Source organism: Brassica napus, chromosome A4 (genome assembly GCF_020379485.1).
Source record: "Brassica napus cultivar Da-Ae chromosome A4, Da-Ae, whole genome shotgun sequence".
Classification (NCBI taxonomy): Eukaryota; Viridiplantae; Streptophyta; class Magnoliopsida; order Brassicales; family Brassicaceae; genus Brassica; species Brassica napus.
The window spans coordinates 13,945,295-13,968,954 of NC_063437.1; the positions used below are offsets into that span (position 1 = coordinate 13,945,295).

At 33.1% G+C, this 23,660-nt stretch overlaps 3 protein-coding genes and 1 pseudogene across 4 annotated transcripts; 2 read left to right on the forward strand and 2 right to left on the reverse strand.

The window, feature by feature from the left end:
• Positions 1 to 483: 483 nt before the first annotated feature.
• Positions 484 to 2,581, forward strand: LOC111215056 (ADP-ribosylation factor 1). The gene is made up of 8 exons (XM_022718172.2): positions 484 to 740; positions 834 to 872; positions 959 to 1,021; positions 1,399 to 1,417; positions 1,528 to 1,639; positions 1,913 to 1,960; positions 2,115 to 2,245; positions 2,328 to 2,581. Exons 1-8 carry the CDS (start codon positions 638 to 640, stop codon positions 2,359 to 2,361), a joined length of 549 nt encoding a protein of 182 aa, XP_022573893.1. The 5' UTR covers positions 484 to 637; the 3' UTR covers positions 2,362 to 2,581.
• A 1,593-nt stretch (positions 2,582 to 4,174) lies between these two features.
• LOC111215057 (zinc finger protein CONSTANS-LIKE 3) lies at positions 4,175 to 5,373 on the forward strand. The gene is made up of 2 exons (XM_022718173.2): positions 4,175 to 4,833; positions 4,903 to 5,373. The coding sequence occupies exons 1-2, from the start codon at positions 4,270 to 4,272 to the stop codon at positions 5,206 to 5,208; spliced, it is 870 nt and encodes a 289-aa protein (XP_022573894.2). The 5' UTR covers positions 4,175 to 4,269; the 3' UTR covers positions 5,209 to 5,373.
• A 2,345-nt stretch (positions 5,374 to 7,718) lies between these two features.
• On the reverse strand, positions 7,719 to 10,994 carry LOC111215058 (eukaryotic translation initiation factor 3 subunit B). 2 transcript variants are annotated; one of them, XM_022718175.2, is made up of 10 exons: positions 10,742 to 10,993; positions 10,367 to 10,604; positions 10,151 to 10,297; positions 9,865 to 9,993; positions 9,655 to 9,783; positions 9,487 to 9,570; positions 9,286 to 9,410; positions 9,014 to 9,212; positions 8,408 to 8,940; positions 7,719 to 8,323 (listed from the first exon to the last, which is right to left on the reverse strand). In XM_022718175.2, exons 1-10 carry the CDS (start codon positions 10,849 to 10,851, stop codon positions 7,873 to 7,875), a joined length of 2,145 nt encoding a protein of 714 aa, XP_022573896.2. In that variant the 5' UTR covers positions 10,852 to 10,993; the 3' UTR covers positions 7,719 to 7,872. The 2 variants fall into 2 exon arrangements, with proteins under 2 accessions (XP_022573896.2, XP_022573895.2); XM_022718174.2 differs by having other exon boundaries at positions 10,151 to 10,604; positions 10,742 to 10,994.
• Positions 10,995 to 15,446: 4,452 nt separating this feature from the next.
• LOC106410178 lies at positions 15,447 to 16,904 on the reverse strand (annotated as a pseudogene).
• Positions 16,905 to 23,660: the final 6,756 nt, after the last annotated feature.

Sequence of the window (23,660 nt, forward strand, 5' to 3'; positions counted from 1 at the left end):
AAAACTTGAACTTAATATATAGTTAATTTCTTAGGTTTAGTGAAAGTTAGGTTTCCATTGGTTTTGCTACTATCATCCACAAACATTACATTTGTAATAGTAGCAGTTGTTGGCGGTGTCACAAAAATTGTTAGAGTTACAATGGATAAATTAAAAAGCAGGTTTTCCAAAAAATATTTTGAAATATATATAATAAATTACAATATTAAAAATTTTGAAATTTAGATATTATAATTATAAATATATTTTATATTTTCTAATTTATATACACTGTAGCATAGTTTATACTTTTAAGAACTTTAAACCAAAATATTCTATAAATATTACCTAACAACTATAATATATATATATATAACAAAAATTTGAAAATCTAATATTAATATTTATAAAAAGATCCTTTAAATTAAAACTTTTATCTAACTAAGAAATTAAATAAAAATTTAATATTATTATTAGTTACATTCAATTCATAATTTATATTATTTCATTATAATAATATGATTTTTTAAAACGTATATTGTCGTCCTTTTCTCGGGGGATTGTTTTCACTAACTCTCAAAGAAGAGAAAGATCTGAAGAAGGTCGAATGGTCGAGGAGAATCTCTCTTAGACCGTTTGATCTGATCCGAAGAAGAAGATGGGAATCCTGTTCACGCGGATGTTCTCTTCAGTGTTTGGCAACAAAGAAGCTCGTATCCTCGTCCTCGGTCTCGACAATGCTGGCAAAACTACTATCCTCTGTATATATATCATCCCTCCCCTCTCCATCTATATTGTATTTGGTTGTGATTTAGATTTGTCTATTTAAGTGAATTTGATTTTTTTAATTACAGATCGGCTTCAGATGGGGGAAGTTGTCTCCACGATTCCGAGTATGTACTCTCTCACTCATCTCTGGATCTGATTTTTTTTTTTTTGATAATTGTTTAATTTTGAGATTGCTGTTATTGGTTTGCAGCTATTGGGTTTAACGTGGAGACTGTGCAGTACAACAATATCAAGTTTCAGGTCTGGGATTTAGGTTCGTTTCCTAACAAGCAGATGATTGAGTGACACGTCACACACGTGAATCATTGGAATGTTTTGTCTATGGATCAATTAATCGAACTAGTGATCAGAAAATTGTTTGACTTTGGACCCTTTAGATTACATATCCTTCATGAGCTGAAGTTTATGTTCCATGATATTTTCTCTTCTGGCTAATCAGGCATTAATAATATAATTCAATGCTATTTAGTTTGTTGAATGCTCTGCATAAGTGCATGTATATTAAGCTTTCTGTTCAGTAGATTTTTTACATATAGTTGCTACTTGCTAGATTACGTTTCACATTTTTGAATTAAATGAATTGGTTCCGTGGAAGACAATATATATTAACTAAGAGTCTTCTTGTGGCAGGTGGACAAACGAGTATCAGGTAGCTTAATGACATCTTTTTATCATTTCTTGGAACAATGGAAATTGCATGAAATCAAAACTTTTAGTTGTTAATGTGTTTTCCAAAATATCTACTTGTTTTTGTGACAGACCATACTGGCGATGCTATTTTCCGAATACACAAGCAGTGATCTACGTTGTTGACTCGAGCGATACAGATCGAATCGGGGTGGCAAAGGAGGAGTTTCATGCAATTTTGGAGGTAAACTGCTGTTGAGGCTTCCTCTTCCTATACTGTTGAACTATTTTTATGATTATTCAGGAAGAGCAGTCTTATTAGGAAGTGTTATAGACGCTTGTAAGTTTTTCCTATAAAATAGCCTGCTAATAGGTTAGTGCTGGAAGTGAATAGAAAGGAACAAATGATCATTTCTCTCCATAGATATCACGATCTAATCTTAAAATCTTCCATTATGCGTCAAAGCGTCCCCTTTCATCATCTAACTCTGGCTCTTTTCTGAACTTTGATTTACAGGAAGAGGAGTTGAAAGGTGCGGTGGTTCTCATATTTGCAAACAAGCAGGTTAGTAATGGTAGCTCTTCTGATATTTTTTTGGCTGATTCATCTGAAAGTTGTATTGATTCCTGTGGATGAAGAAAGAATTTTTTATTTTCATGCTTTGTGAAAACTTGTGGCGATAAGACTTGTTCTGAGATTCCTTAAACCAATTGGGCAGGATCTTCCTGGTGCACTCGATGATGCCGCTGTGACAGAAGCCTTGGAGTTGCATAAGATAAAGAGTCGCCAGTGGGCAATCTTCAAAACTTGTGCTGTTAAAGGCGAGGGGCTTTTCGAGGGTTTGGACTGGTAAGCACTACATTTTACATCACATCAATGTTCGTTTTGGTTTTAAAATATTCATCTTTCTTGTCCATCTTTTGATCTTCAGGTTGAGTAATACATTGAAGTCAGGAAGTGGGTAGGTCTTCTTCATACACTTTCTTGTCATCCCCTCAACATTGTATCTTATCTTCTTTACTTATGTTTAGTAATTTGCTTAGTTCTTCATCTTAAAGAGTTAATATCAATGACATGTTCACTTATTACTCCTTTTTTATTTCCTTTTGAGAGAAAAAAAAAACACTCTACACGGATTTGTGATTGGAACCCTTAAGAGATATAACATGTTTTACTTTCTTAACATGTTTACTTTATCAAAGAAAATTTTCTGGAGATTTAAAGAATAGCCCCAAAAGATTAAAAGATGAAGAACCGCTCCTTCCAAGACAAGACAAGCCTATTTAAGTTGGAGATTTTTCTTGGGCTTGTCTTGTAGCCACCGTGAAATCTCAGTAGTGAGTTGACAATGAAGAACCGCTCCTTCCTATTATGTGTGGTGATCGAGATACTCACGAAATTGCCGGCGAAAATATTGATTCCCTTTTTTTTCCAACTGAAAATATAGTTCCTTTTTATAAGCTTCTTAACAATGGAATGGTGCTAATTTCAAAAAAAAAAACAATGGAATGATGCCTTTTTACTATGAAGAGTCATATTGGTAATATTCTCTAGGTTGAGTAATGCATTGAAGTCGGGAAGTGCCTAAAGTCATCTTCATCTACTCAACGGCTTCGCCCATTAAAATGATTTCGCTCTATTAACCATGACTTATATATACAGCTTAGAGGTTTGTACTAGCGGTCTTCGTCTTCGATGTGTTACCACCCGAGTCCAAACATGATATGATGCATGTTGTTGACCCCGATTCTCAGAGTAAAATGTCTGCACGTTTATTAAGTGACCATTGTTACCAAACAACATTGTTAATCAAACGATGACTTAACGCTTATAAATACGAGTTTAAGAATTTGTAACTTATTGACACGTTAATTCAAAAAATTATACAAGTGTTTGCCTCATCAAGTTTTTCTCCACTTTTCTTTCTTTTTCGAATTAAATTTGCCGGTTACAGAACAAACATAATTCAATAGCTTAAGTTTACATTAATATAAACTTGTAAACCGGAGAATGTAAAACGTACTTAAATGTGTTAATTGAACACTTCACAAATAATTTGGGAAACTACTTCATATGATTTTTGAAAATTAGGATAGATGTGAAATTGGGTCACTGGTATAAGAACTTTAAAAATGTTTTAGCAGTTTTTTTATATTGTAAATCATATTGTTTGCAGTCCAGTAGAACGATAAGAAGACGTCTAGATAGCAAAATCCACTATAAACCCAAAAATGATTTAATTTAAAACACGAACACCGACAGTTCTTGCCTTAAAGATCTGTGTGGCCTTTACACATGCTTCTGCTCCCAAATTAAATCTCAATGGACCACTTGATTTTATCAATCATTTACATATTCTCTCTTATTTTTCACTCATCCAAAAAAGGTTTTAAAATTACCAAATGAATATAATTACACGAAAAAGTTTAATCACTATGTTCAAAAACACTTTGAAGTTACTGGTAATGCAGACAAAGATGGTACTACAATGAACTCTTATCTAACAGCTACGCTGTCTAATTATCATTTACGTCGGCAAACAAAATTTAAGCAAAGAGTAGAATCATCTTCCACACCTCCATTTTCCTTGCGTGAGAGTCCGTGAAAAGAACACGAAACCGATACATGTACTTTCACATGATTGGGCCCCACTTCTCCGTAATGTCTAAATTTTCAACTATTCGGCTAAGGTTTGCTGACATTTCATTACTCTATTGGCTACTCTTAGATCTCCATGGGCCCACTTGAACCCAGCGCGTACGCCACAAGCGCCACTTTCAGACCATGAAGAGTCAGGAGTCGTAGAAACTGACTCTATTTTATGATTCCTCTTGTCTTTAATAGAGAGAGAAAGGGAGAAGAAACGTTAATCAATGGCGTCGAGACCGTGCGATTCGTGCAGATCCGCGGCCGCGACTCTGTTCTGCCGCGCGGACGCAGCGTTTCTCTGCGGCGAATGCGACGGAAAAATCCACACAGCGAACAAACTCGCCTCGCGCCACGAGCGAGTCTTGCTCTGCCAAGTCTGCGAGCAATCTCCCGCGCACGTCACGTGCAAAGCCGACGCAGCCGCGCTCTGCGTCACGTGCGACCGTGACATCCACTCCGCTAACCCACTCTCCCGCCGCCACGAGCGCGTCCCCGTCACGCCTTTCTACGACGCTCCTTCAAATGCTGACGTTAGCATGGAGGCTGCGTCTTGGCTCTTGCACAACCCGAGCGTCAAGGAAGGAGGTGTAGAGATCCCAAACTTGTTTGCCGATCTTGATTACTCCGGGGTTGATCCGAAGATGGAGGCGTCGGAGAATAGCTCCGGCAACGACGGAGTCGTTCCTGTTCAGACCAGAGCTCTGTTTCTCAGCGAAGATTACTTCAACTTCGACATCTCAGCTTCCAAAACAACTTTCCCACACGGATTCAGCTGCATTAATCAAACTGTAACCTCTCTCTCTCTCACGTGTCAGATCTTGAAAACTTTGGTTGATTTGTGTTTTGTTAAATGTTAGGTTTCGTCAACATCGTTAGATGTACCGTTGGTGCCCGAAGGTGGAGCTGTGGCGGAGATGTCAAGAACGACGGCAGCACCAGCTCTGCAGCTATCTCCTGCGGAGAGAGAGGCTAGGGTTTTGAGGTATAGGGAGAAGAGGAAGAATCGGAAGTTCGAGAAGACTATTAGGTATGCATCACGTAAAGCATACGCCGAGGTGAGGCCGAGGATTAAAGGACGTTTTGCTAAGCGAACTGATTCAAGAGTTAATGATGGAGGAGAGGTCGGAGTCTACGGCGGGTTCGGAGTGGTCCCGAGTTTCTGAGTCTTGTTCAGTGTCATGTTGTAAGGAACATTGATGACGGTAGCTAAAGTAACGGTTATTAGAGAAATATTTAATAGTTAAAATGTTTTTTATCAACGTCGAACAACTGATATGTGTCACTCCAAAACCATATCAAATCAGCAAATATAAATTATAAATTACTTCCATCATCTCGCAAAATCATAATATGGCAGAAGATTCAACGCCACCAGGTTTCACCTGCGGTCCATCGTATTTAAGATCTTGGACCATAAAGCTCTTCTCTGTTTGGTCTCTTATAGATCTTCTTTGTGGTAACAAACCCCACCAAACTGTTAATATTCATCTCCTACTATCAAACCAGCTGCTGAGTGTCCTCGAGGTACCTGCATGTCACGGTGTATACATCAAATACTCTTTTTTGCTTATCTTTTTTAGTTACAGACGGTAAGTCTTTGAACCAATAGAGAAGACAACTAGAGATCCGGGAAGTTCCTAAGGAAACGCAGGGATTGGTACCATTTTCTGTCTGGTAATTGGGGCAAGTGACCTATATATGCTACGGTATGTTTCATTACTGCAATCAGTGATCTTGCCTTTCTCCTGACCTGACCCGACCTTACTGAAAGTTTGTTAGTCATTTTCTTGAATTTGCTCACTTTGCCAATTAACACTAATTGTTGAAATGCACTTGGGTGTATTGCCTTAAACATCACTGGATATTGTGCAAGGTTAACAGAAGTAGAAGACTTGGCCTCATGGTCTTAGTTGAATCAATTTATCAACGTAAGAAAACATCTGTCTCAAAAGTTTCTCAATTATTTTATTAATAATTTTAAAAAATAATAATTATTGCATTTTACTTATTAAAAACCAATTGATGGTCTCACTCTTCACAGCCTTAAACCCACTCAGGGCCCTTTGTATATTGGATTCGGTTTTCTCACTCGCTTGGAACGCCGGTTTGGCACTTGTGCAATTGCAGATGCATCAGCTGGATCCTTGAGGGCTTCCTCCAATTTCAAGCAAGACATAGCCTGTTCCAAGGGCTTTTCATCAGCTTCTGCAATCTTCTTTACTCCATCACCTGATAAATCTCTCAATTCCTGCAATCATAAGAAGAAAGATATAGATTAATGAAACACACATAATAAAAACATATATTAGCTCTCGAGAACATGAAATTTATGTACCCTATCCAATTCTTCTTGTGCTCGTTGTATTGTATCCTCGAACTCCTTCAGTTTTTCATTCATCTCCTTTGTTACTTTCTTCAGAACTTCATCCATTTCCTTGGTTATTTTCTTCAGCTCTTCCTTCTTCTCTTTCAGTACTTTCTTAACCTCTTCTTTCTTCTCTTTCAAAACTTCTTCCATCTCTTCAATCATTTCCTTCGATATCTTCTTTTGCTCTTTATCCATCATGAATATATCTATTTTTCTTTGGTTGCTTTTCTCTTCCGACTTCAATGTGGTTTCCAAGCTTTATATACAAGTCTTTTTCGTTGTTGTACTCTGCATGCACAAACGTAATTAAAAGGTAGTCGTGTCGCTTTGAATTTATAGATATCTTAATGATTAGTTTTGTTTTTCCAGGTTCTTGGAACTCTCCATGTGCGAATAAAATGTTCTATTGCACCACACAAGCTTAATGAAAAGCAATCCGAGTGGTGAACAGTTGTACTATCGTTTTTCATATTAAGATTTCGTGATAATTAGTTTCTTTTCCAATAAGAAGATGAAATGTGGTCAAACGTTTCTTCTGTTTTAAATGTGAGAGCCTATCAAAGTCTCCAAATCATTAATTCACTCAGACGCTTTGTATCTTGGATTCAGTTTTGGTACTCGCCAACTTTCCTCATCTTCTTTACTCCACTTGATAAATATCTCAATCCGTGAACAGATAATAAGAGATAAATTTTGAAATCCACATAAAAGGCAGCATAGTGACATTTGCAGATATGCCAAAAGTTAATTTGATGATCAATTGACAAGGAAAGTTATACTGAAATCCGAATGAAGTTGTTCATCATGTTACAATCTATTAGTATCATTTCATTAAAAGTTGGATGAACTTTAATAAAGTAATGAAGAAGATGAATGAAAAGCTGGAGAGAATATAAATCCTAAAAGCACAGAAGAGTATAAATTCCATGTTCTATAGAGCTAATATGTTTTTTTTTCTTTTCTGTGGCTCACATATTTATGTCCTCATCTATGCATGGATTGAGAAAGTTATCAGGTAGAGTAAAGAGGATAGGAGAAGGAATATGATTAGTTATGCTTACTCTTTAGCTTCGCAAGCTCTTCTTTAGTTTTGCTTTCCAATTTTTCATGCAGAGGTTGCATTGACGTATATAAATTTTTTTATTGCACCATTTGTTCAAACTTGTGTTATAGAATTGAGTTGGCCACTAATTATTCTCCATAACAAAAGGTTATCTAGTGGACTAATACTATACAGACCGGCTACGGTGGGTTTTATGGACTAGTCTCACTCAATTACGGTTTCTGACCAATCCAGCCAGGTCCTAACGAAAAAGGGAATGTTTAACAATAAACAGAGTGCAATTAATATCCAAGGAACCAAAATTGAAAATTCACTTAAAAAATTCAAGGAGAAGAAAAAAAGGAAACATTTTATGTCTAGACACTAAAAAGAAAAGAGAAGTGAGAAGCGTTGCATTCATTCTTGGACAATTTCTTCAGTGACATCGATAACATCCTCAAACTCAACTTCTTTAACTTCTTTGGCTTCCTCATCATCTTCTTCCTCATCACTTATCTCACCATCCCTAAGGTTTTGCCTCTCTAGTTTCTCCTCTTCGTGCAGCGACTTCCACTGCATCACCCACTTCTCCCATTCCTCCTTCAACGCCTTCCTCTTCTCCCTGTCTTGTTCACTCAACAGCAGCGACACGTCCTGATCCTCTGCCTCGTACTTCTTGCTGTACTTCTTCAGGTTTTTTGCTATCTCTTCTTCCTTCTCTGGAGACAAGAATGATGCCGGTCTTGGCCGCCATGCTAGCTGGAAGAAATGATCCTTCAGTACACGGTAAAGCAATTTTCCATTGAATGACCAGACCGTGAACCCATTCTCCATCTCATGGACTGATGTCACTGCGGTTGCAACGTACCTATGAAAAAAAAAAAAAAGAGAAAACCAATGTAAAACAAAACATGGAAACAAAGAGAAACAACCAATGGACTGTAACTAGTACCTTCCAGTTGGGTCCCATTCGATGTCTGTGGCCATGAAGTGTTCAGTTGTGGCCATAGTCTCCATCTCATCCACATTGAAAAATTCAAGCTGCCCATTGAAATTCTTTAACCCAGCAAGAATGATGTACTTCCCTGAGGGAGACCAGAAGAGTGCATTGGCTTGTTTGGCCTTCAAAGTACCGAGCTTTGTAACCCTCCCACCGTGCTGTGCGGTCTTCATCGTGTAGAAACTGACGTCTGGTCTCGGTTGGTCACCGTGTATCACAGCAAACCTGTGACCCTTAGGCTCCCACGCGAAGGCGATGATCTTGTCGTTCTTGTTGTCCAGCTCAAGGACTTCGATGGGAATATCCCTCTCTTTGATGCGGAAAAGCTCGAACCCAGAGTATGTGCTCTTCTTTGTCTTTGTGTATCGATCAACCTTGACGGCGAGATACTCTCCGCTGCTCTGCCAGTACATCTTGCAGTCGCTCACGCTGAAGAGATTCTTCTGCCTCAGCTCCACCTTGCTAGGGATTTGGACAAGAGCGACCTGAAGACAATGATATGTAAGTAAATTGCTGTTTTAGGGCTTTTTACTTGCATACGAAGTAATAGAAGCATACCTTGGCAGGCTGGTTCCCACCGCCTTGTTCAGGAACGAACAGTGAGAGGATGGAGTCAGTTGGAGACCAACAGATGTCCACCACATTATCAACCTTCATGGACTTCTTGTCTATTAGGCCGAATGTCTCAGTCTCATAGACAGAGATAGTGTTTTTGCTGAGCTTGGCAAAGTATTTATCCTCTTTTCCACCACCCCATCTGCAGAACAAGTTAACAAGATATCAACATATGTGGAAAGATACATTTTGATTGTATACTTTTAGGAAATTACCTGAAAACAGGCCAAGAGGCACCAGCAACACCACCAGGTCCTCCAATTGAAAACTCATCAGCACTACCCTTGAAGTCTCTCATCATCCTCCCGGTTCTCACATCAAACACCTTTATCTCTACTTTCTGAAAGTTAGAAAATAAATCAGAATCTCTAGCTTATATATAAAAATACAAATAAAAATAGGAAGGCTGCACTCACACTTGCATCTCGCGGGTTACTTGGTTCCTGGCTGTGGTAAGTTACGAGGTATTTCTCACCTGGCGAGAAATCAACTAGTTTTACCTTCAATTGGAATCAACAACAAAAGAGTCAAACTTCAGGAAAAACAAAAGCACAACGTGACAGTAAAGAGGAAAGGCAACGAACCATGTTATGCTGATAGCGCATGAGACGAGTGAAGGTATCAGCACCACCCCAAACAGCTGCACCTTGCTTGTGAAGTGTCACAAGGTACGTACCTAGAGGAGACCACTGCACATAGCTCTCTGTCCAATACTGCATACGAAGAGAACATCATATGTTTAAGATGATGGTAGCATTACATATAGCACTGAATTAAACAGTCAAGTAACTTACAGGACGCTTATGAACAGGTTCAGTATTCTTCTGCCTAGGATCATTCCATAAAACTTCAGTATCAGGGCCAGAACGAATGACAAGCTGATCCCTCGCTTTTTCATCAGTAAGCCACTTTTGCAAGTTTTCCTGAAAACGTAACGAAAACAAAACACCTCAAAAAGGCTGCAGCGAATACACAAATCAACAAGAGAACATCCAAAACAAAGAACTAGCTGCACAGAACAGATACAAGCCAAGTTTCACAGTAGAAACACTGCTAGTAATTAATGAAAACTAGACATACCCCAGGGACATACGGCTTGGTCTGAGGAGCCTCCCACTCCTCCTTCACATTCATCAACCTGTCAAAATCATCGAACATGTTCACAGCAAAGATGTGAGACTTGTCCAACTTGTAGCCATGAGTCTTCTCCTTAGCGTTTTGAGCTTCCTGCAAACCAACCCATATATCAACAACATACATGTGACGTAAGCTAACATAAAAGGTTAGATAAGTAACCTGAGGGGTATTAAACTCAATAAAACAGTATCCCAGCGTCACACCGGTGTCCGGATCAACAGGCATCCAGAGTCCATTCTCCTTGATAACACCCAACTGGTTGTAAATCTTCTTCAGGACATTTTCAAGTTTCTCAAACTTTGCCTTCGGGACAACAGGGAGGTTATCAACCACGATGATATTACCGAACCCAGTGTCGAACTCTAGCTGGTCGTCGTGGTAAACACCTTCATCATCACTACACAACCACCACACAAAAAAAAAACAAGACAAATAATGAATCAGTTCCTGTCGTTCAGATATGAATAAGCATAAATAAGATTCGGACCATTAAAACCATTTCATTACAAGAGATCTAATAGAAAAAAGTCTCACCTTTGGATCCCAAAGTCTTCTCCAGGAGGGAGATGGATGGAATCGAGATTAACCTGAGACCAATCTATACCTAACTGAGCCGCACGGGAATCAATGTCAATGTTCGCCATGATTTTCAGAAGCTTAGATTCTCTCTATAGGTATCGAGAGAGAAGCGCTTCAAGAGAAGGAGAATAGTGCCTTAGGGTTTTTAGTTTTTTTTTTCTTTTTCTTTTTCCTTATGCGGTTTCTGATAAGAATATCTTTTTGGTGGATCAGAAAAGTAATGATGTATTATATCTTAAGCCCACTATTATAACGGTCCGTTTATATAAGTATTTTTTTCAAAACTAAATCTAATAAAATATAGTCCCAAAAATCGGTAAGACACCGCCTAAACGGTAAATCGCTTCTAACGCTATGTTTTGCCCAAATTTACGGGCTTAGTAATTTTACAAAAAAAATGTAAATAGATATCTATATATATATAAATATCTTCGCTTCTCTCCTGTGATGTCACGTCATCAAGTCGTGCGTTATGGAAGTGACACGTGTTCCATTTTATATTTGGGGCTAAAATAAATGAATGCAGTCAGGGGTAATTGAACCCAGCACCTCTAGCACTGGTAATTTCTCTTAAAACTACTAGGCTAAAGTCACTTTTTATAAATATGTGGCTGCGAAAATACTTATTATCGTGTCGGCTGGAAGTCCATGCTTCTTCTGCTTGTGGCCAGGACCGACACTGAACTGACGTCAAGATGAATATCGTGAAGTTAAAAACTTTGCTCCAAATAGTTTTGCAATGTTTCCAACATTTATAACTTGATGCATATAATATATATCAAAATACATTTGTTGTACACACTTTTATTAGTTTTGCTTTTAAAAGAAGGTATTTACAGTTATAAATGTTTTGTGCCAGTGAAGTAATGGTTGAAAAACCTCTATACATATGTCATTTTAAAATAACACTCAACTTCTATATATAGTCAATACATATGTCCATGTTATATTCTAGACTAAATATTTTATCTTTTAAAAATATAGAAAACAGTTTTTTTAGTCTACAAGCAAATGTTGTAGAGCAAACATGCATTATACAAAATAATATATATTTAAAATCCATACGCAAAAACATAAAAAATTGTTATAGGCCTTTTTCTGACACATGCACACTCCACTATGAATAAGAATAAAAAAAAAACAGTATTGTCATCAAACTTTATCATAAATCCACATTTGTACATCTATAATTATGAGTTGAACAATTAGTTAATTTGATACAATACCAAAACAAGAATGATCGAAAAACAACTATACCACCGCCTACTAATAACCAAATTCTTGAATCTTAAAACAAATTTTAACTCGAGCATTTAGTGAATATCAAATTAACTAATATCCCGCCCGTAGGGCGGACCGACCCTAGTATTATCTGTTCAATAGCAATGGGCAAAAGATGTTCTAACCAAAACAATTTTCTTAAAATCCAATTTAGATGACTAAAATCAGTCTAAACCATTATAATCGATTTAAACTGTTTTAAAGTGATTTAATTTAGTTGAAATCAATCAAAATTAGAATAAATCTGGTAAATTAAATAATAATATTAGTACAGTTCCACAAATTGAAATATTTTTGTTTTATATATCTAATTTTGACATTTCATTAAAATGATTTTGTAATTAAACTCAAAACTAAAACATCTTAGATACAAGTGAAATGAAATGTATATATAATCTATAATATTATTTTGAAAAATGAATTGATTACTTGTCATCTTCTCCATGATTTTAGTTAATTTGATTACTTGTCATATTTTCCATGATTTTAATATAAGTCATTAGCTTAATTAATATTATTATTTAAAACTTTATTTTGATATCTATATATTTATCATGATATTTAAGATAGTTAATAAACATTAACCTATTCTACTGATATATATACTATTATTTTTTTAAAAAATTTAATATATAATTACAAATGATATTTAAGAAATTTAATTAATAAATAGATATTAACAATTTATATTAACAATATCTACCGATAATATCATCATTGCTTTTATCTTATTTTTAGTATATGATTTTAATGACTAATATTGTAATCAGTTTCTCTGATTTTTATTGGAAATATTGATCAATTTCAGATTATTATAAAATTCATATACAAGTATACTAATATATCTGAATTAATCGGCTTTTTGGTTTATTTGGTTTAATCATTGAATATACTGAACCATATCCATATAATGCGGGGTTTTTTAAATAACATACATTCGCTTTATTCGGTACTACCAAATCCAGACCAATTTCTCTACTTCGGTTTGGTTTTAAATGGTTTTGTTTTACCGGATTGAACACTCCTAGATATAGGTGTCAAAATGGGTAAAAGTTAATGGATCAACCCAAACCAATCCAAACCAATCCAAACCATGTATCTTAATGGATAGAATAATTGGGTCCAAATGGATTAATGGATTAAATGGGTTAATGATTTTAATGGATTGGGTTAAAATGGTTTGGATTGTAATGCATAATGAGTTATCCATAACTAAACCAATAACAATTTATAACAAACAAAAACTCAAATCAAATATATAAACGAAAAAACAAACCAAATTTCTAAACCAATTTTACTACACCAAATGTTTTTTTTCATATATATATATATATATATAACTCAATTTAATAAACTAAATCTAACCCAATTATTCACATATACATATATATATATATATATATATATATATATGGGAAATACCATAGGATAGCACTAAAAAAATTTCTGTCACAAATATAAACTCTATGGATCAAAATGACTAAAATGTTTCACTAAAGAGGTAAATATACACTTATACATCTAGGGTTAACTAATCTAAACCTTAGGGTTTAGAGTTAAGGGGTGGAGATTTGGGATTGAGATTTAAAATTTTATAAAAATAAAAAATAAATATTAAAAATTTGAAAATAATTTTTTTTAAATAGTTTCAAAAAGTATTTTCGAATTACAAAAAGAAAATTTGAAAAAAAAATAAAAAAAAATTTGAAATTTTTTCAAATTTTTTTTTTGTATAAAAAAGTTGAAATTTGAAAACATATAATCTAAAACTATAAAAAAATATTTTTTTATTTTTTTATTTTTTTATATATAGGGTATTAGGGTGAGTCCTTTTACCTATTAAATGAAACATTATGGCCATTTTCCTCCTTGAGATCTATTTTTGTAACCAAAACTTGAAAATTGTCTATTTAGAAGAATTTTCCTATATATATATATATATTTGTTAACACCCAACTTTTAATATATATAAAACTATTATATCTTGATTTTTTAATAAGCCAAATTTAATCATAAATTTTGCCAAATCATAAAATCAAGTTTTCCACCAGAACGCTAAATCTCATTTCCCCACAGGAACGACAAAATCATGTTTTTTCGTCAAAACCGCAAAGTCATGTTTTTTCTGCCAAAACCGTAAAATTGAGTTTTCCGCCAAAACCGCAAAGTCGTGTTTTCCCGCCAAAACCGTAAAATCAAGTTTTTCCGCCAAACCGCAAAGTTATGTTTTCCCGCCAAAGCCGTAAATTCAAAATTTCCAGCCAAAACGACAAAGTCGTATTTTCCCGCCAAAACCGTGAAATCGAGTTTTCCCGGCCAACCCGTAAAATTGAGTTCTCCGCTAAAACCCTAAAATTGAGTTTCCTGCCAAAACCGCAAGATTGAGTTTTTCCGCCGAAATAAAAAAATTGAGTTTTCCCGCCAAAACTGCAAAATCGTGTTTTCCCGTGAAACCCGTAAAATTGACATTACTGCCAAAACCGTGAACTCAAGTTTTTCCGCCAAAACCATAAAATCGAGTTTCCCGCCAAAACCGCAAAATTGAGTTTTCTCGCTAAAATTGTAAAATTGAGTTTTTCCGCCAAAACTGCAAAATCGTGTTTACTCGTAAAAACCGTAAAATTGAATTTACTGCCAAAATCGTAAAATTGAGTTTTCCCGCCAAATTGCAATATTGCATTTTTCCGGCTAAAACCGTAATACTATGTTTTCTTGCCAAAACCGTAAAATTGAGTTTACCCACCAAAACCACAAAATTAAATTTTCTCGTCAAAACCGCAAAATTGTGTTTTCCCACCAAAATTGCAATATTGTATTTTCTGGCCAAAACCGTAATACTGTTTTTTTCTAGCCAAAACCATAAAATTGTATTTCCGCTAAAACAGAAAATCTTGTTTTTCCGCAAAAACGTTAAAAGCAGTTTTCTCACTAAAATCACAAAATTATCTTCTCTGCTAAAATAATAAAATGATTTTTACCACCAAAACCATATAATTGTATGTATCAAAAGTCTAAGTATTCTTTTTGTTTTCAACCCCAAAGTAATATTGTTACTTAGTAACCATTTAAGCTATATAATTATTGTTCATGGCTTAACCATTAAAACCATTCAATCATTAACTTAAATGAGTTATGGATTGACCCAATCCATTTGTCAAATGGATTGGATTGGTTAAAACCATAACCCATATAAGCTTAAAACCATTTGGATATGGTTTGGTTTGGGTTGGTTTACCTATTTTGTCAGTGACATTTTTGGCTGAAGAGGAAAAAAACAAAACCAAAATAAATAAATAATCATTACATAGACAACATTAGTATTTTTTGACAAACATAAGCACTTAAAACAAACAAAAAACAACAACATTTTTATCCCAAATGAAAAACAAAAAAAATCAGAAAAACACACACCAAACAACTTAAAACCAAATGCAACAACTTTAAGCACAAATGCAAAAACAAATAAGTTTCCAAGTTTTCCATGGAGAAAACTTTAAGCAAACATCACACAACAGTTATGAATAAACTGTGGGAGCTCAGCACCAACACACCAATGTTTTATTTCTTCCCAGTGCTGCTCTTCCACGTCTGGAGAAGGACGGCATGAGTGAACTACTGTCTTCCTATGCCAAGAGTGAGAAGTTCCAATCACCAGAAGTCTGTCTCCTATCGATTTAAACGCAATCCCCCAACCGAAGGCAGCGTTTGCGCTCACAGGGACAACACCAAGTTTCTTCCAATTATTTGTGTTTATATCATATACCCGAAGCTCGTTCAAAGATGTTTCTAACATGTATAGATTGTCATCAACCACAGCAATAAGGGGCGGAGATTGGGAATGCGCAATGACTGTCATGTCTTTTAGCATGTCAGGTATCAACTCCCAAGAATTGGTCGTCTCATCATAACTTTCTCCACAAGTGAGGTGTTTATCATTATCATCTCGGCCACCGAGGACGTAAAATTTTCCACGCAAGAAACATCCTGAGCTGAACTTCCTTGCTTTATGCATTCCATTAATCATAGTCCACCTTTTTGTATCAGCATTATACTTTTCTACAGTTTGCACAACAACAGGGTTTCCATTTTCATCCATTTTAATGCCTCCTGCAAAAAATGCGGTTTTACCATGGCTTGCAGAACCGTACATGGCCCTCGGTGTGATCATTGAAGGACCTTTGAACCACTTATGATTCTCTAGCTCATAGCGAAACACCACAATTCCATCTATTTCTCTCCCTATGACAATTAGTTGAGTACCCACACTAATTGTTTCCTTATCGCTGTGGAAAAAGCAATAGTCAGAAGAAGGAACTTTAGGAAGTTTCCGAAAGGTTTTAAAATCCTTATCAAACATTTCCCAATTAGATACAGCCCCTGAATGCAAAATCACATAGGGTTTCACAAGTCCTTTTTCTTGTCTCACCCTGAAAATTTCACAACTCTTTAATAACTGCAAGAATTTCTTGTTAAGAAACTGCAGTTTCCAGTATTCAAAGCATGGTAGACGAGCAATGATCTCGACCTCAAGCTCGTACAAAAGCTTATGATCAACGTAATAGGCATCATGAGTTTTTAAACCTGCAAGATTCTGAAATTCTTTTGCAATTTCTCCTTTTTCTTCCTCGTCGGAATCAGAACAAGGTTTCACATTCAAGTCAAGTATTTGAGGTTTAATGCCAACCATTGAAATATTCCTTGGTTCAGATCGGCTCAAGCTTGCTCCAACTTTAGGAGCCTGATCTTCTCTTAGCATTAGCACATCACGATTTATTTTAGCCATCTCTTTTGACATCAATTCCTGTGAATTTCAAAATAATACTATGAATAACAGCATTCAATTCCAATAATCTAACAAAATTTGTTTTACTACATATAATTACAAACAATTTTAAGTATTTGAACTCCCAAATTTTATTTAAAAAACAATAATGAGATTCTGTTATATGAACTGGGAAATCAAAGAGATTCAAAAACTGCATTAAGTAATACTAGATTTTGACCCGAGTTTTTTTTAAAGCGCGGGATTAATTTTCTTTTAAAATTCTATAAATTTTTTAATTATAAGATTTTTTTAATTATAAGATTATGTGTTTTTATATATGATACCTATATACATTTAAAATTTATTGATTGTTTATGTTATAATTATAGATATTAGATATGCTATAAAAATTATATTTATATTTATGAAATTATTTTTAAAGAAGTTCATTTTTTAGAAAAATATTGTATTAATTTTAATTTATTCTAAAGTATTATATTTATATACTAAATATATTTTCTCATTACATAATCTAATATTATTCTTTGCAGATTTTTTTTTTCTTTTCAGATTTTAACTATTAGTTATTATTTACTTAGATGCATATATTTGTTTCAACCATATAAAACTCAACTATAAAAATTGTAAAAAGGAAATTTTATGATTTTGTTATTTCTCAGAATTAGGAAAATACACTACAAAAAAAAAACACATCAATTCATTTGTATCTCATAAATAAATTATATTAGTTTAATTTATTTATTACCCGCAAAATTAAGTATACTTCATATGATTAGAAATATCTAATTATTCAAAACAAAAAAAAATCTGGTCGAAAAAAGAATTGTTATGGGTATGATAAAGTTTTACCGAAAGTAAATTCTAATAGTTAACTAGCATTTATGGTTTTGTTTTGGTTTGTAAAGAAATTTATTTGTTACTATAAATATAAAATATCTCTAATATTTTGTAAATATGATAAAAATCTTAAGGCAGAATCCTAAACTTTTAAAATAGAATCCTGCTTTAATAGTATAGATAAACTCAAAAATTGCAAGCAAATAATTAATTAATGCTTCTATATAATTTATTGTTTTGAAAATTTAATATTTCAAGAGATTAAGAAAATATTTCCTTAGTCTATACAATAATGTGAGCCACTAGAAAAATGTAATTTAAATTTATGCAACACGACAGAAATGTACAAGCACTGTTCTAAAACATATAATTGCATGCCTTTTACGATTATAATTTTTCTATTTAAAGAACTTTCAAAATATCAAATTGGGAATATGTATTATTTCTTATAAGTAAATCAATATAATTTCAAAACTAAGCATATTATGACAAAGATTAATATATTTTGTGATAGTGATGCAATATAAAAATCTGATATGTAATAATATCACTAGTGATTAGATTTATCATAAAATTTGCATGTGTACCTTAAAAACTGATAGAAATTCTTTATTGAATGCTCTCTTGAATCCCAGTTATATTTAGTTAGTTGAAAAGATGCATAAGAAATTTTGACTAAGTTACTCAGATATATATAGCATATGTGTTTTGATTTTTAGCTCTACCCTATTATAATGTTTTGTTTAATATTCTTACCATATTAATATAATATCCTTATTCAACCTTCAACCATAAATACAAGTAATAAATTATCTGGAAATTTTGACTAAACTTTTATGAGTTTATTTAAATCTTTACCATACACGATAAGACTACTAATTAGTGATTGTTTGCAGTTTTGACTAACTTTTTGTTAATTGTTTGAGAATATTTATTAGGTTTTCAAAGAAATGTTTTGAATAATTTTTGGCTTTTAATTAAATTAATTATTTTATTTTATTGCAATTTTTTTTTAAATGTATGCATTATTAAAAAACAATAAATAACAAAGTTGATACTTGCAAAATAAAATAGTTTCATTTTAAAATAAAAGATTACTTTCCATCTATAATGAAAGTCCAGTTTGTATATTTTCTTTGATCAAAGTCTATTGTGTATATAACACATTAAATTTATAAATCGAAAGTCGAGTATTAATTTAATACCCTATGATTAATCTGATTCGAACCAAACTGTATTTGGTTACTCTGAGAATATAAAGAAAATTAATTTATGCTACAATGCAATGGATATTTATTGTTTCTCCGATACCTTTTAAGTAGCTTACAATGTTTACTTCTCAGAAGAAAAATTTGATGCTCCTATATCTTCAGAGAGTTCTTTAAATCGGCTTCAAGGAAATAAAATATTGCGAACTCAAATCATTGATCTTGGAGCTAATAAATAGTTACAGAGATCAACCCGCTAATATCGAACTGACATGTAATAATATTAAGAAATAACAACCTTATCCTTATTATTATTTGTAGATAAATAAGCACATATTTATAAATGTTGGTCTTTTTTTAACGTTGGGTAACACATTACATCATCATGTAATCTCTAAATCTATTACATAAGATGATCAACTACCTGCAACATATGCGATATTGATGAACAGCTTCACGAATAATGATTCCACGATGAAGCTCTCTCTGAAACACTTGAAACCACAGACGGCTCTGCATGTACGACATCCTCGATGGACAGGCTCTCACCGCAACAGGCGATCAGAACGAACGGCTCTGCTTACATTACTCTGGAACCTCCGAAAGCTTCGCATCCTATAATCTGCAAGAAATTGCATAATCTAGGATTCGAACCCCAAGCATGGGTGTAGAAGACTTTAAACCTTAACCAATAGGCTAGGGTGCTTCCACATAAATTTTGCTCTTTTATTTCTAACTATTTACAACTCCATTATTTTTCCGCACCTCTGTGTAAATAATAAATATTGGGTTTCGATAAAATGATATATTAAAATTACCAAAACTAAATTAGTTTATTCTCTGTTTTAGTAAAATCTTATAGAAAATCCATTATGTAACCATATAAAATAAAATAGAGATTTTTTAAATAAAAATAGATACAACCATAGTTTATGGTTAATTAAAAGCCAAATGACCTTACAAACTCTAGTTATCCGAACTAAAAAAATAAATTAAGATACAATTTTAATGTGTTATAACTTTTACAAACCTAAAATTTTGAAAAATAAATTGAAACCAGATAGCGATTTTAACTGAACATATGACATAATTTCCCGCCAAAGCCGTAAAATCAAAATTTCCCGCCAAAACGGCAAAGCCGTGTTTTCCTGCCAAAATCGTGAAATCGAGTTTTCCCGCCAAAACCGTAAAATTGAATTTTCCGCCAAAACCATAAAATCGAGTTTCCCGCCAAAACCGCAAGATTGAGTTTTTTTCCCAAAATCGAAAATTGAGTTTTCTCGCCAAAACTGCAAAATCGTGTTTTCTCGTGAAAACCATAAAATTGAAATTACTGCCAAAACCCTGAACTCGAATTTTTCCGCCAAACCCGTAATATTGAGTTTTCCGCCAAAACCATAAAATCGAGTTTCCCACCAAAACCGCAAAATTAATTTTTCCCGCCAAAATTGTAACATTGAGTTTTTCCGCCAAAACTGCAAAATCGCGTTTTCTCGTGAAAACCGTAAAATTGAATTTACTGCCGAAATCGTAAAATTGAGTTTTCCCGCCAAAACCATAAAATTGATTTTTCCCGCCAAAACCGCAAACTTGAAATTTCCTGCCAAAATCTCAAAATCGGTTTTTCCGCCAAAAGCGCAAAATCGTGTTTTCCCGCCAAAACTGCAATATTGTATTTTCTGGCCAAAACCTTAATACTAGGGGTGTTCAATCCGGATATCGGTTCGGTTTAGGTTCGATTTTTTTCGGTTTTCGGTATTTCGGTTATAAGTACCTTTCTAAATCCATGTTTACTTCGGTTTGGTTCGGTTTATATTCCGTCGGTTTTTGGTATTGTCAACACAGTCATTTATTAAAAATATATTACATGTTCAAATAAATGAACAAAAACGTAAAAATGTTTCTACCATCAAATAAAATCATCAAATCTATAATTAAAATCAGAGCCTGAAATTTTGAAAATAAAAATATGAAACAAAACATAAACATGAAAGAAAAGTTTTTCCACTCTTCCATATTTAGTGTTCATTAAAGTCATGCTTTTTTGATTGAACACGAAACTCTGTTTGTTTATAGATAAGAAAAAAGTTGTGAAAATTTTCATTTTCCATCAAATTTATCATCTTCATATTAATTTAGTGAATACTAAAATAAAGCAAAAAGATAAAAATAAATAAAAGACTTAGAAAATAAGATGTATGAATTCCGATGTATTGTTATTTAATTATAGTTCAAGTGTTTTTACAAATTATATAAGGTTCTTTATTACTATAACATTATGGTAATAGTTATTAACACAAATTTAACTTATATAACAAATAGATTTTCATGTATTGTTATAAAATAGATACATATTTACATGTTTCTACTTTTAATCGGTTTTGTTCGGTTTATTCGGTTTAATCGGTTATATACCAAACCATATCCAAATCCTATGGTTTTTATAAAATTATATCCATTCGGTTTATATGGTATATACCAAAACCAAACCATATTGTCTATTTCGGTTCGGTTCGGTACGTTTCGGTTTTACCATATTGAACAGCCCTACTTAATACTATGTTTTCTTGGAAAAACCGTAAAATTGAGTTTTGCCACCAAAACCACAAAATTGAATTTCTCGCCAAAACCGCAAAATCACCTTTTTCTCACCAAAACCGCAATATTGTATTTTCCGGCCAAAACCGTAATATTGTGTTTTCTTGCCAGAACCATAAAATTGTATTTCCACTAAAACAGAACATCTTGTTTTCCCGCAAAAATGTTAAAAGTAGTTTTCGCACTAAAATCACAAAATTATCTTCTCTGCTAAAATAATAAAATTGTTTTTAACACCAAAACCATATAATTGTATTTATCAAAAGTCTAAGTATTCTTTTTGTTTTCAGCCCCAAAGTAATATTTTTACTTAGTAACCATTTAAGCTATAAAATTATTGTTCATGAGTTAGCCATTAAAACCATTAAGTCATTAACTTAAATGAGTTATGGATTTACCCAATCCATTTGTCAAATGGATTGGTTAAAACCATAACCCATATAAGTTTAAAACCATTTGGATATGGTTTGGTTTGGATTGGTTTACCTATTTTGACACCCCTACTCCTAGACTATCTTTATTTTGGTGATGTTTTATAGTCTTGATTATTTAGAATCCTTTCAGTGCCACATGATTTATTTTCAGTCCAAATACAATATGTGTTTAATTTCAAATACAAATTTCCTAATTTAATTATTACTATAGAAAATTGATCCAAAATCTACACATAAATAAAACTATGAAATGACGTAAAATAAAATAAAAATAAAAAAATAAAACTATGAAATAAAAGAATATAATTTAATACCTTAATTAACAATACGAATATTGAAGTTTTATAATTTATAATAACTAATTTATATCTAATTTAAATATTGTTTTAAATAAAAATAAACATTGGAATTAAATATTTTTAGGTAAAGTGGGGGACATCAACTAGTAATAGTATTTTAAGCAATCGACAATTCTCTCAAATAGTAAATTTTTAAAATTTTGTCATCATAACAACCCACAAAAAAAAGAAAATGATTAAAAGATGTTTCATTAAAGAGGTAAAAAAAATTCTACCTGTCGATTTATAGATATATCAATATAACTAATTATTTAGAAAAATAATAAAAAAATATTTTTTTATATTTTTCGAATTATATGCTTTCAAATGTATCTTTTATAATTTTTCGATTTTTTCTTTGAAATTTGAAAATGCTTTTTGAAACTATTTTTTAAAAATTTATTTTAGCAGTTTAATATTTATTTATTTATTTATTAAAATTCTAAATTCCGTCCCTTAACTTTAACCCTAACTTTATTTACTATTTATTGAAACATTTTTGATCATTTTCCTCTTTGGGGACTCTTTTAGTGAAAAAAAAACTTTTATCCCAAAAATTTCTCTTAAGCAATCTTCCTCCACAAAAAAAAAAAAAAAAGTTCTAACATTTGTTATTGGTATGAAGTATCCCACATCGTTTATATGGCTATTGGCACGATTTTACTTGAACATGATAGGTTCTATAAGCATACAGCTCGAGTTAGGCTTAGTCTTGGTGGAAGGAAGATCTAAGACTGCTAGATCAGAATGTGATGATCTATGGTTTGAGTTTTTGACAATATAGTTTTTGAATTAGTTCTTTTGAAATAGATAATTTCATTGGAATACATAAACTATTGAAAGTATGAAGTACAAGCTGTAAGTAACTTAACCCAAAGCATTTTCCATGATTTCTTCTGTTACTGACTTCATTTGTGCGTAGGTTCTGCTTCATTGATGATGCGAGAACAACTTTCTTTGAGAAGACGAGGGAAGAATGTATTTAGTGGAAACATATGTGGCCAGCATTTCGCATCCACAGCCAAAGCTGCCTTACAACACATTGGTCCAACATTATCAAACTTTCCTGTGGACACTAATTTGAAGATTTCAGTTACACAGCCTTAAACACTGGTAAGTGATGACCAACATTTTGTGAGATTGATTGGAGAAATAAAATTATATTTTACTGGTAATGGTAAAAAGTAAATTTATTTTACTGGAATTTTTTAAACTAAATATTTTATCACACCTGACAAAAAAAAAACGTAATCAACTACTACAAATTAAATATGTTTCCAGCTAGAAAAATACAAAATTAATAATTAACATAATTGTTAATTTGTTTTGTGTCCATTAGTAGTTCATATTTTGATACTTGCGATCAATTCCAATTAAATAAAATATTTTAAA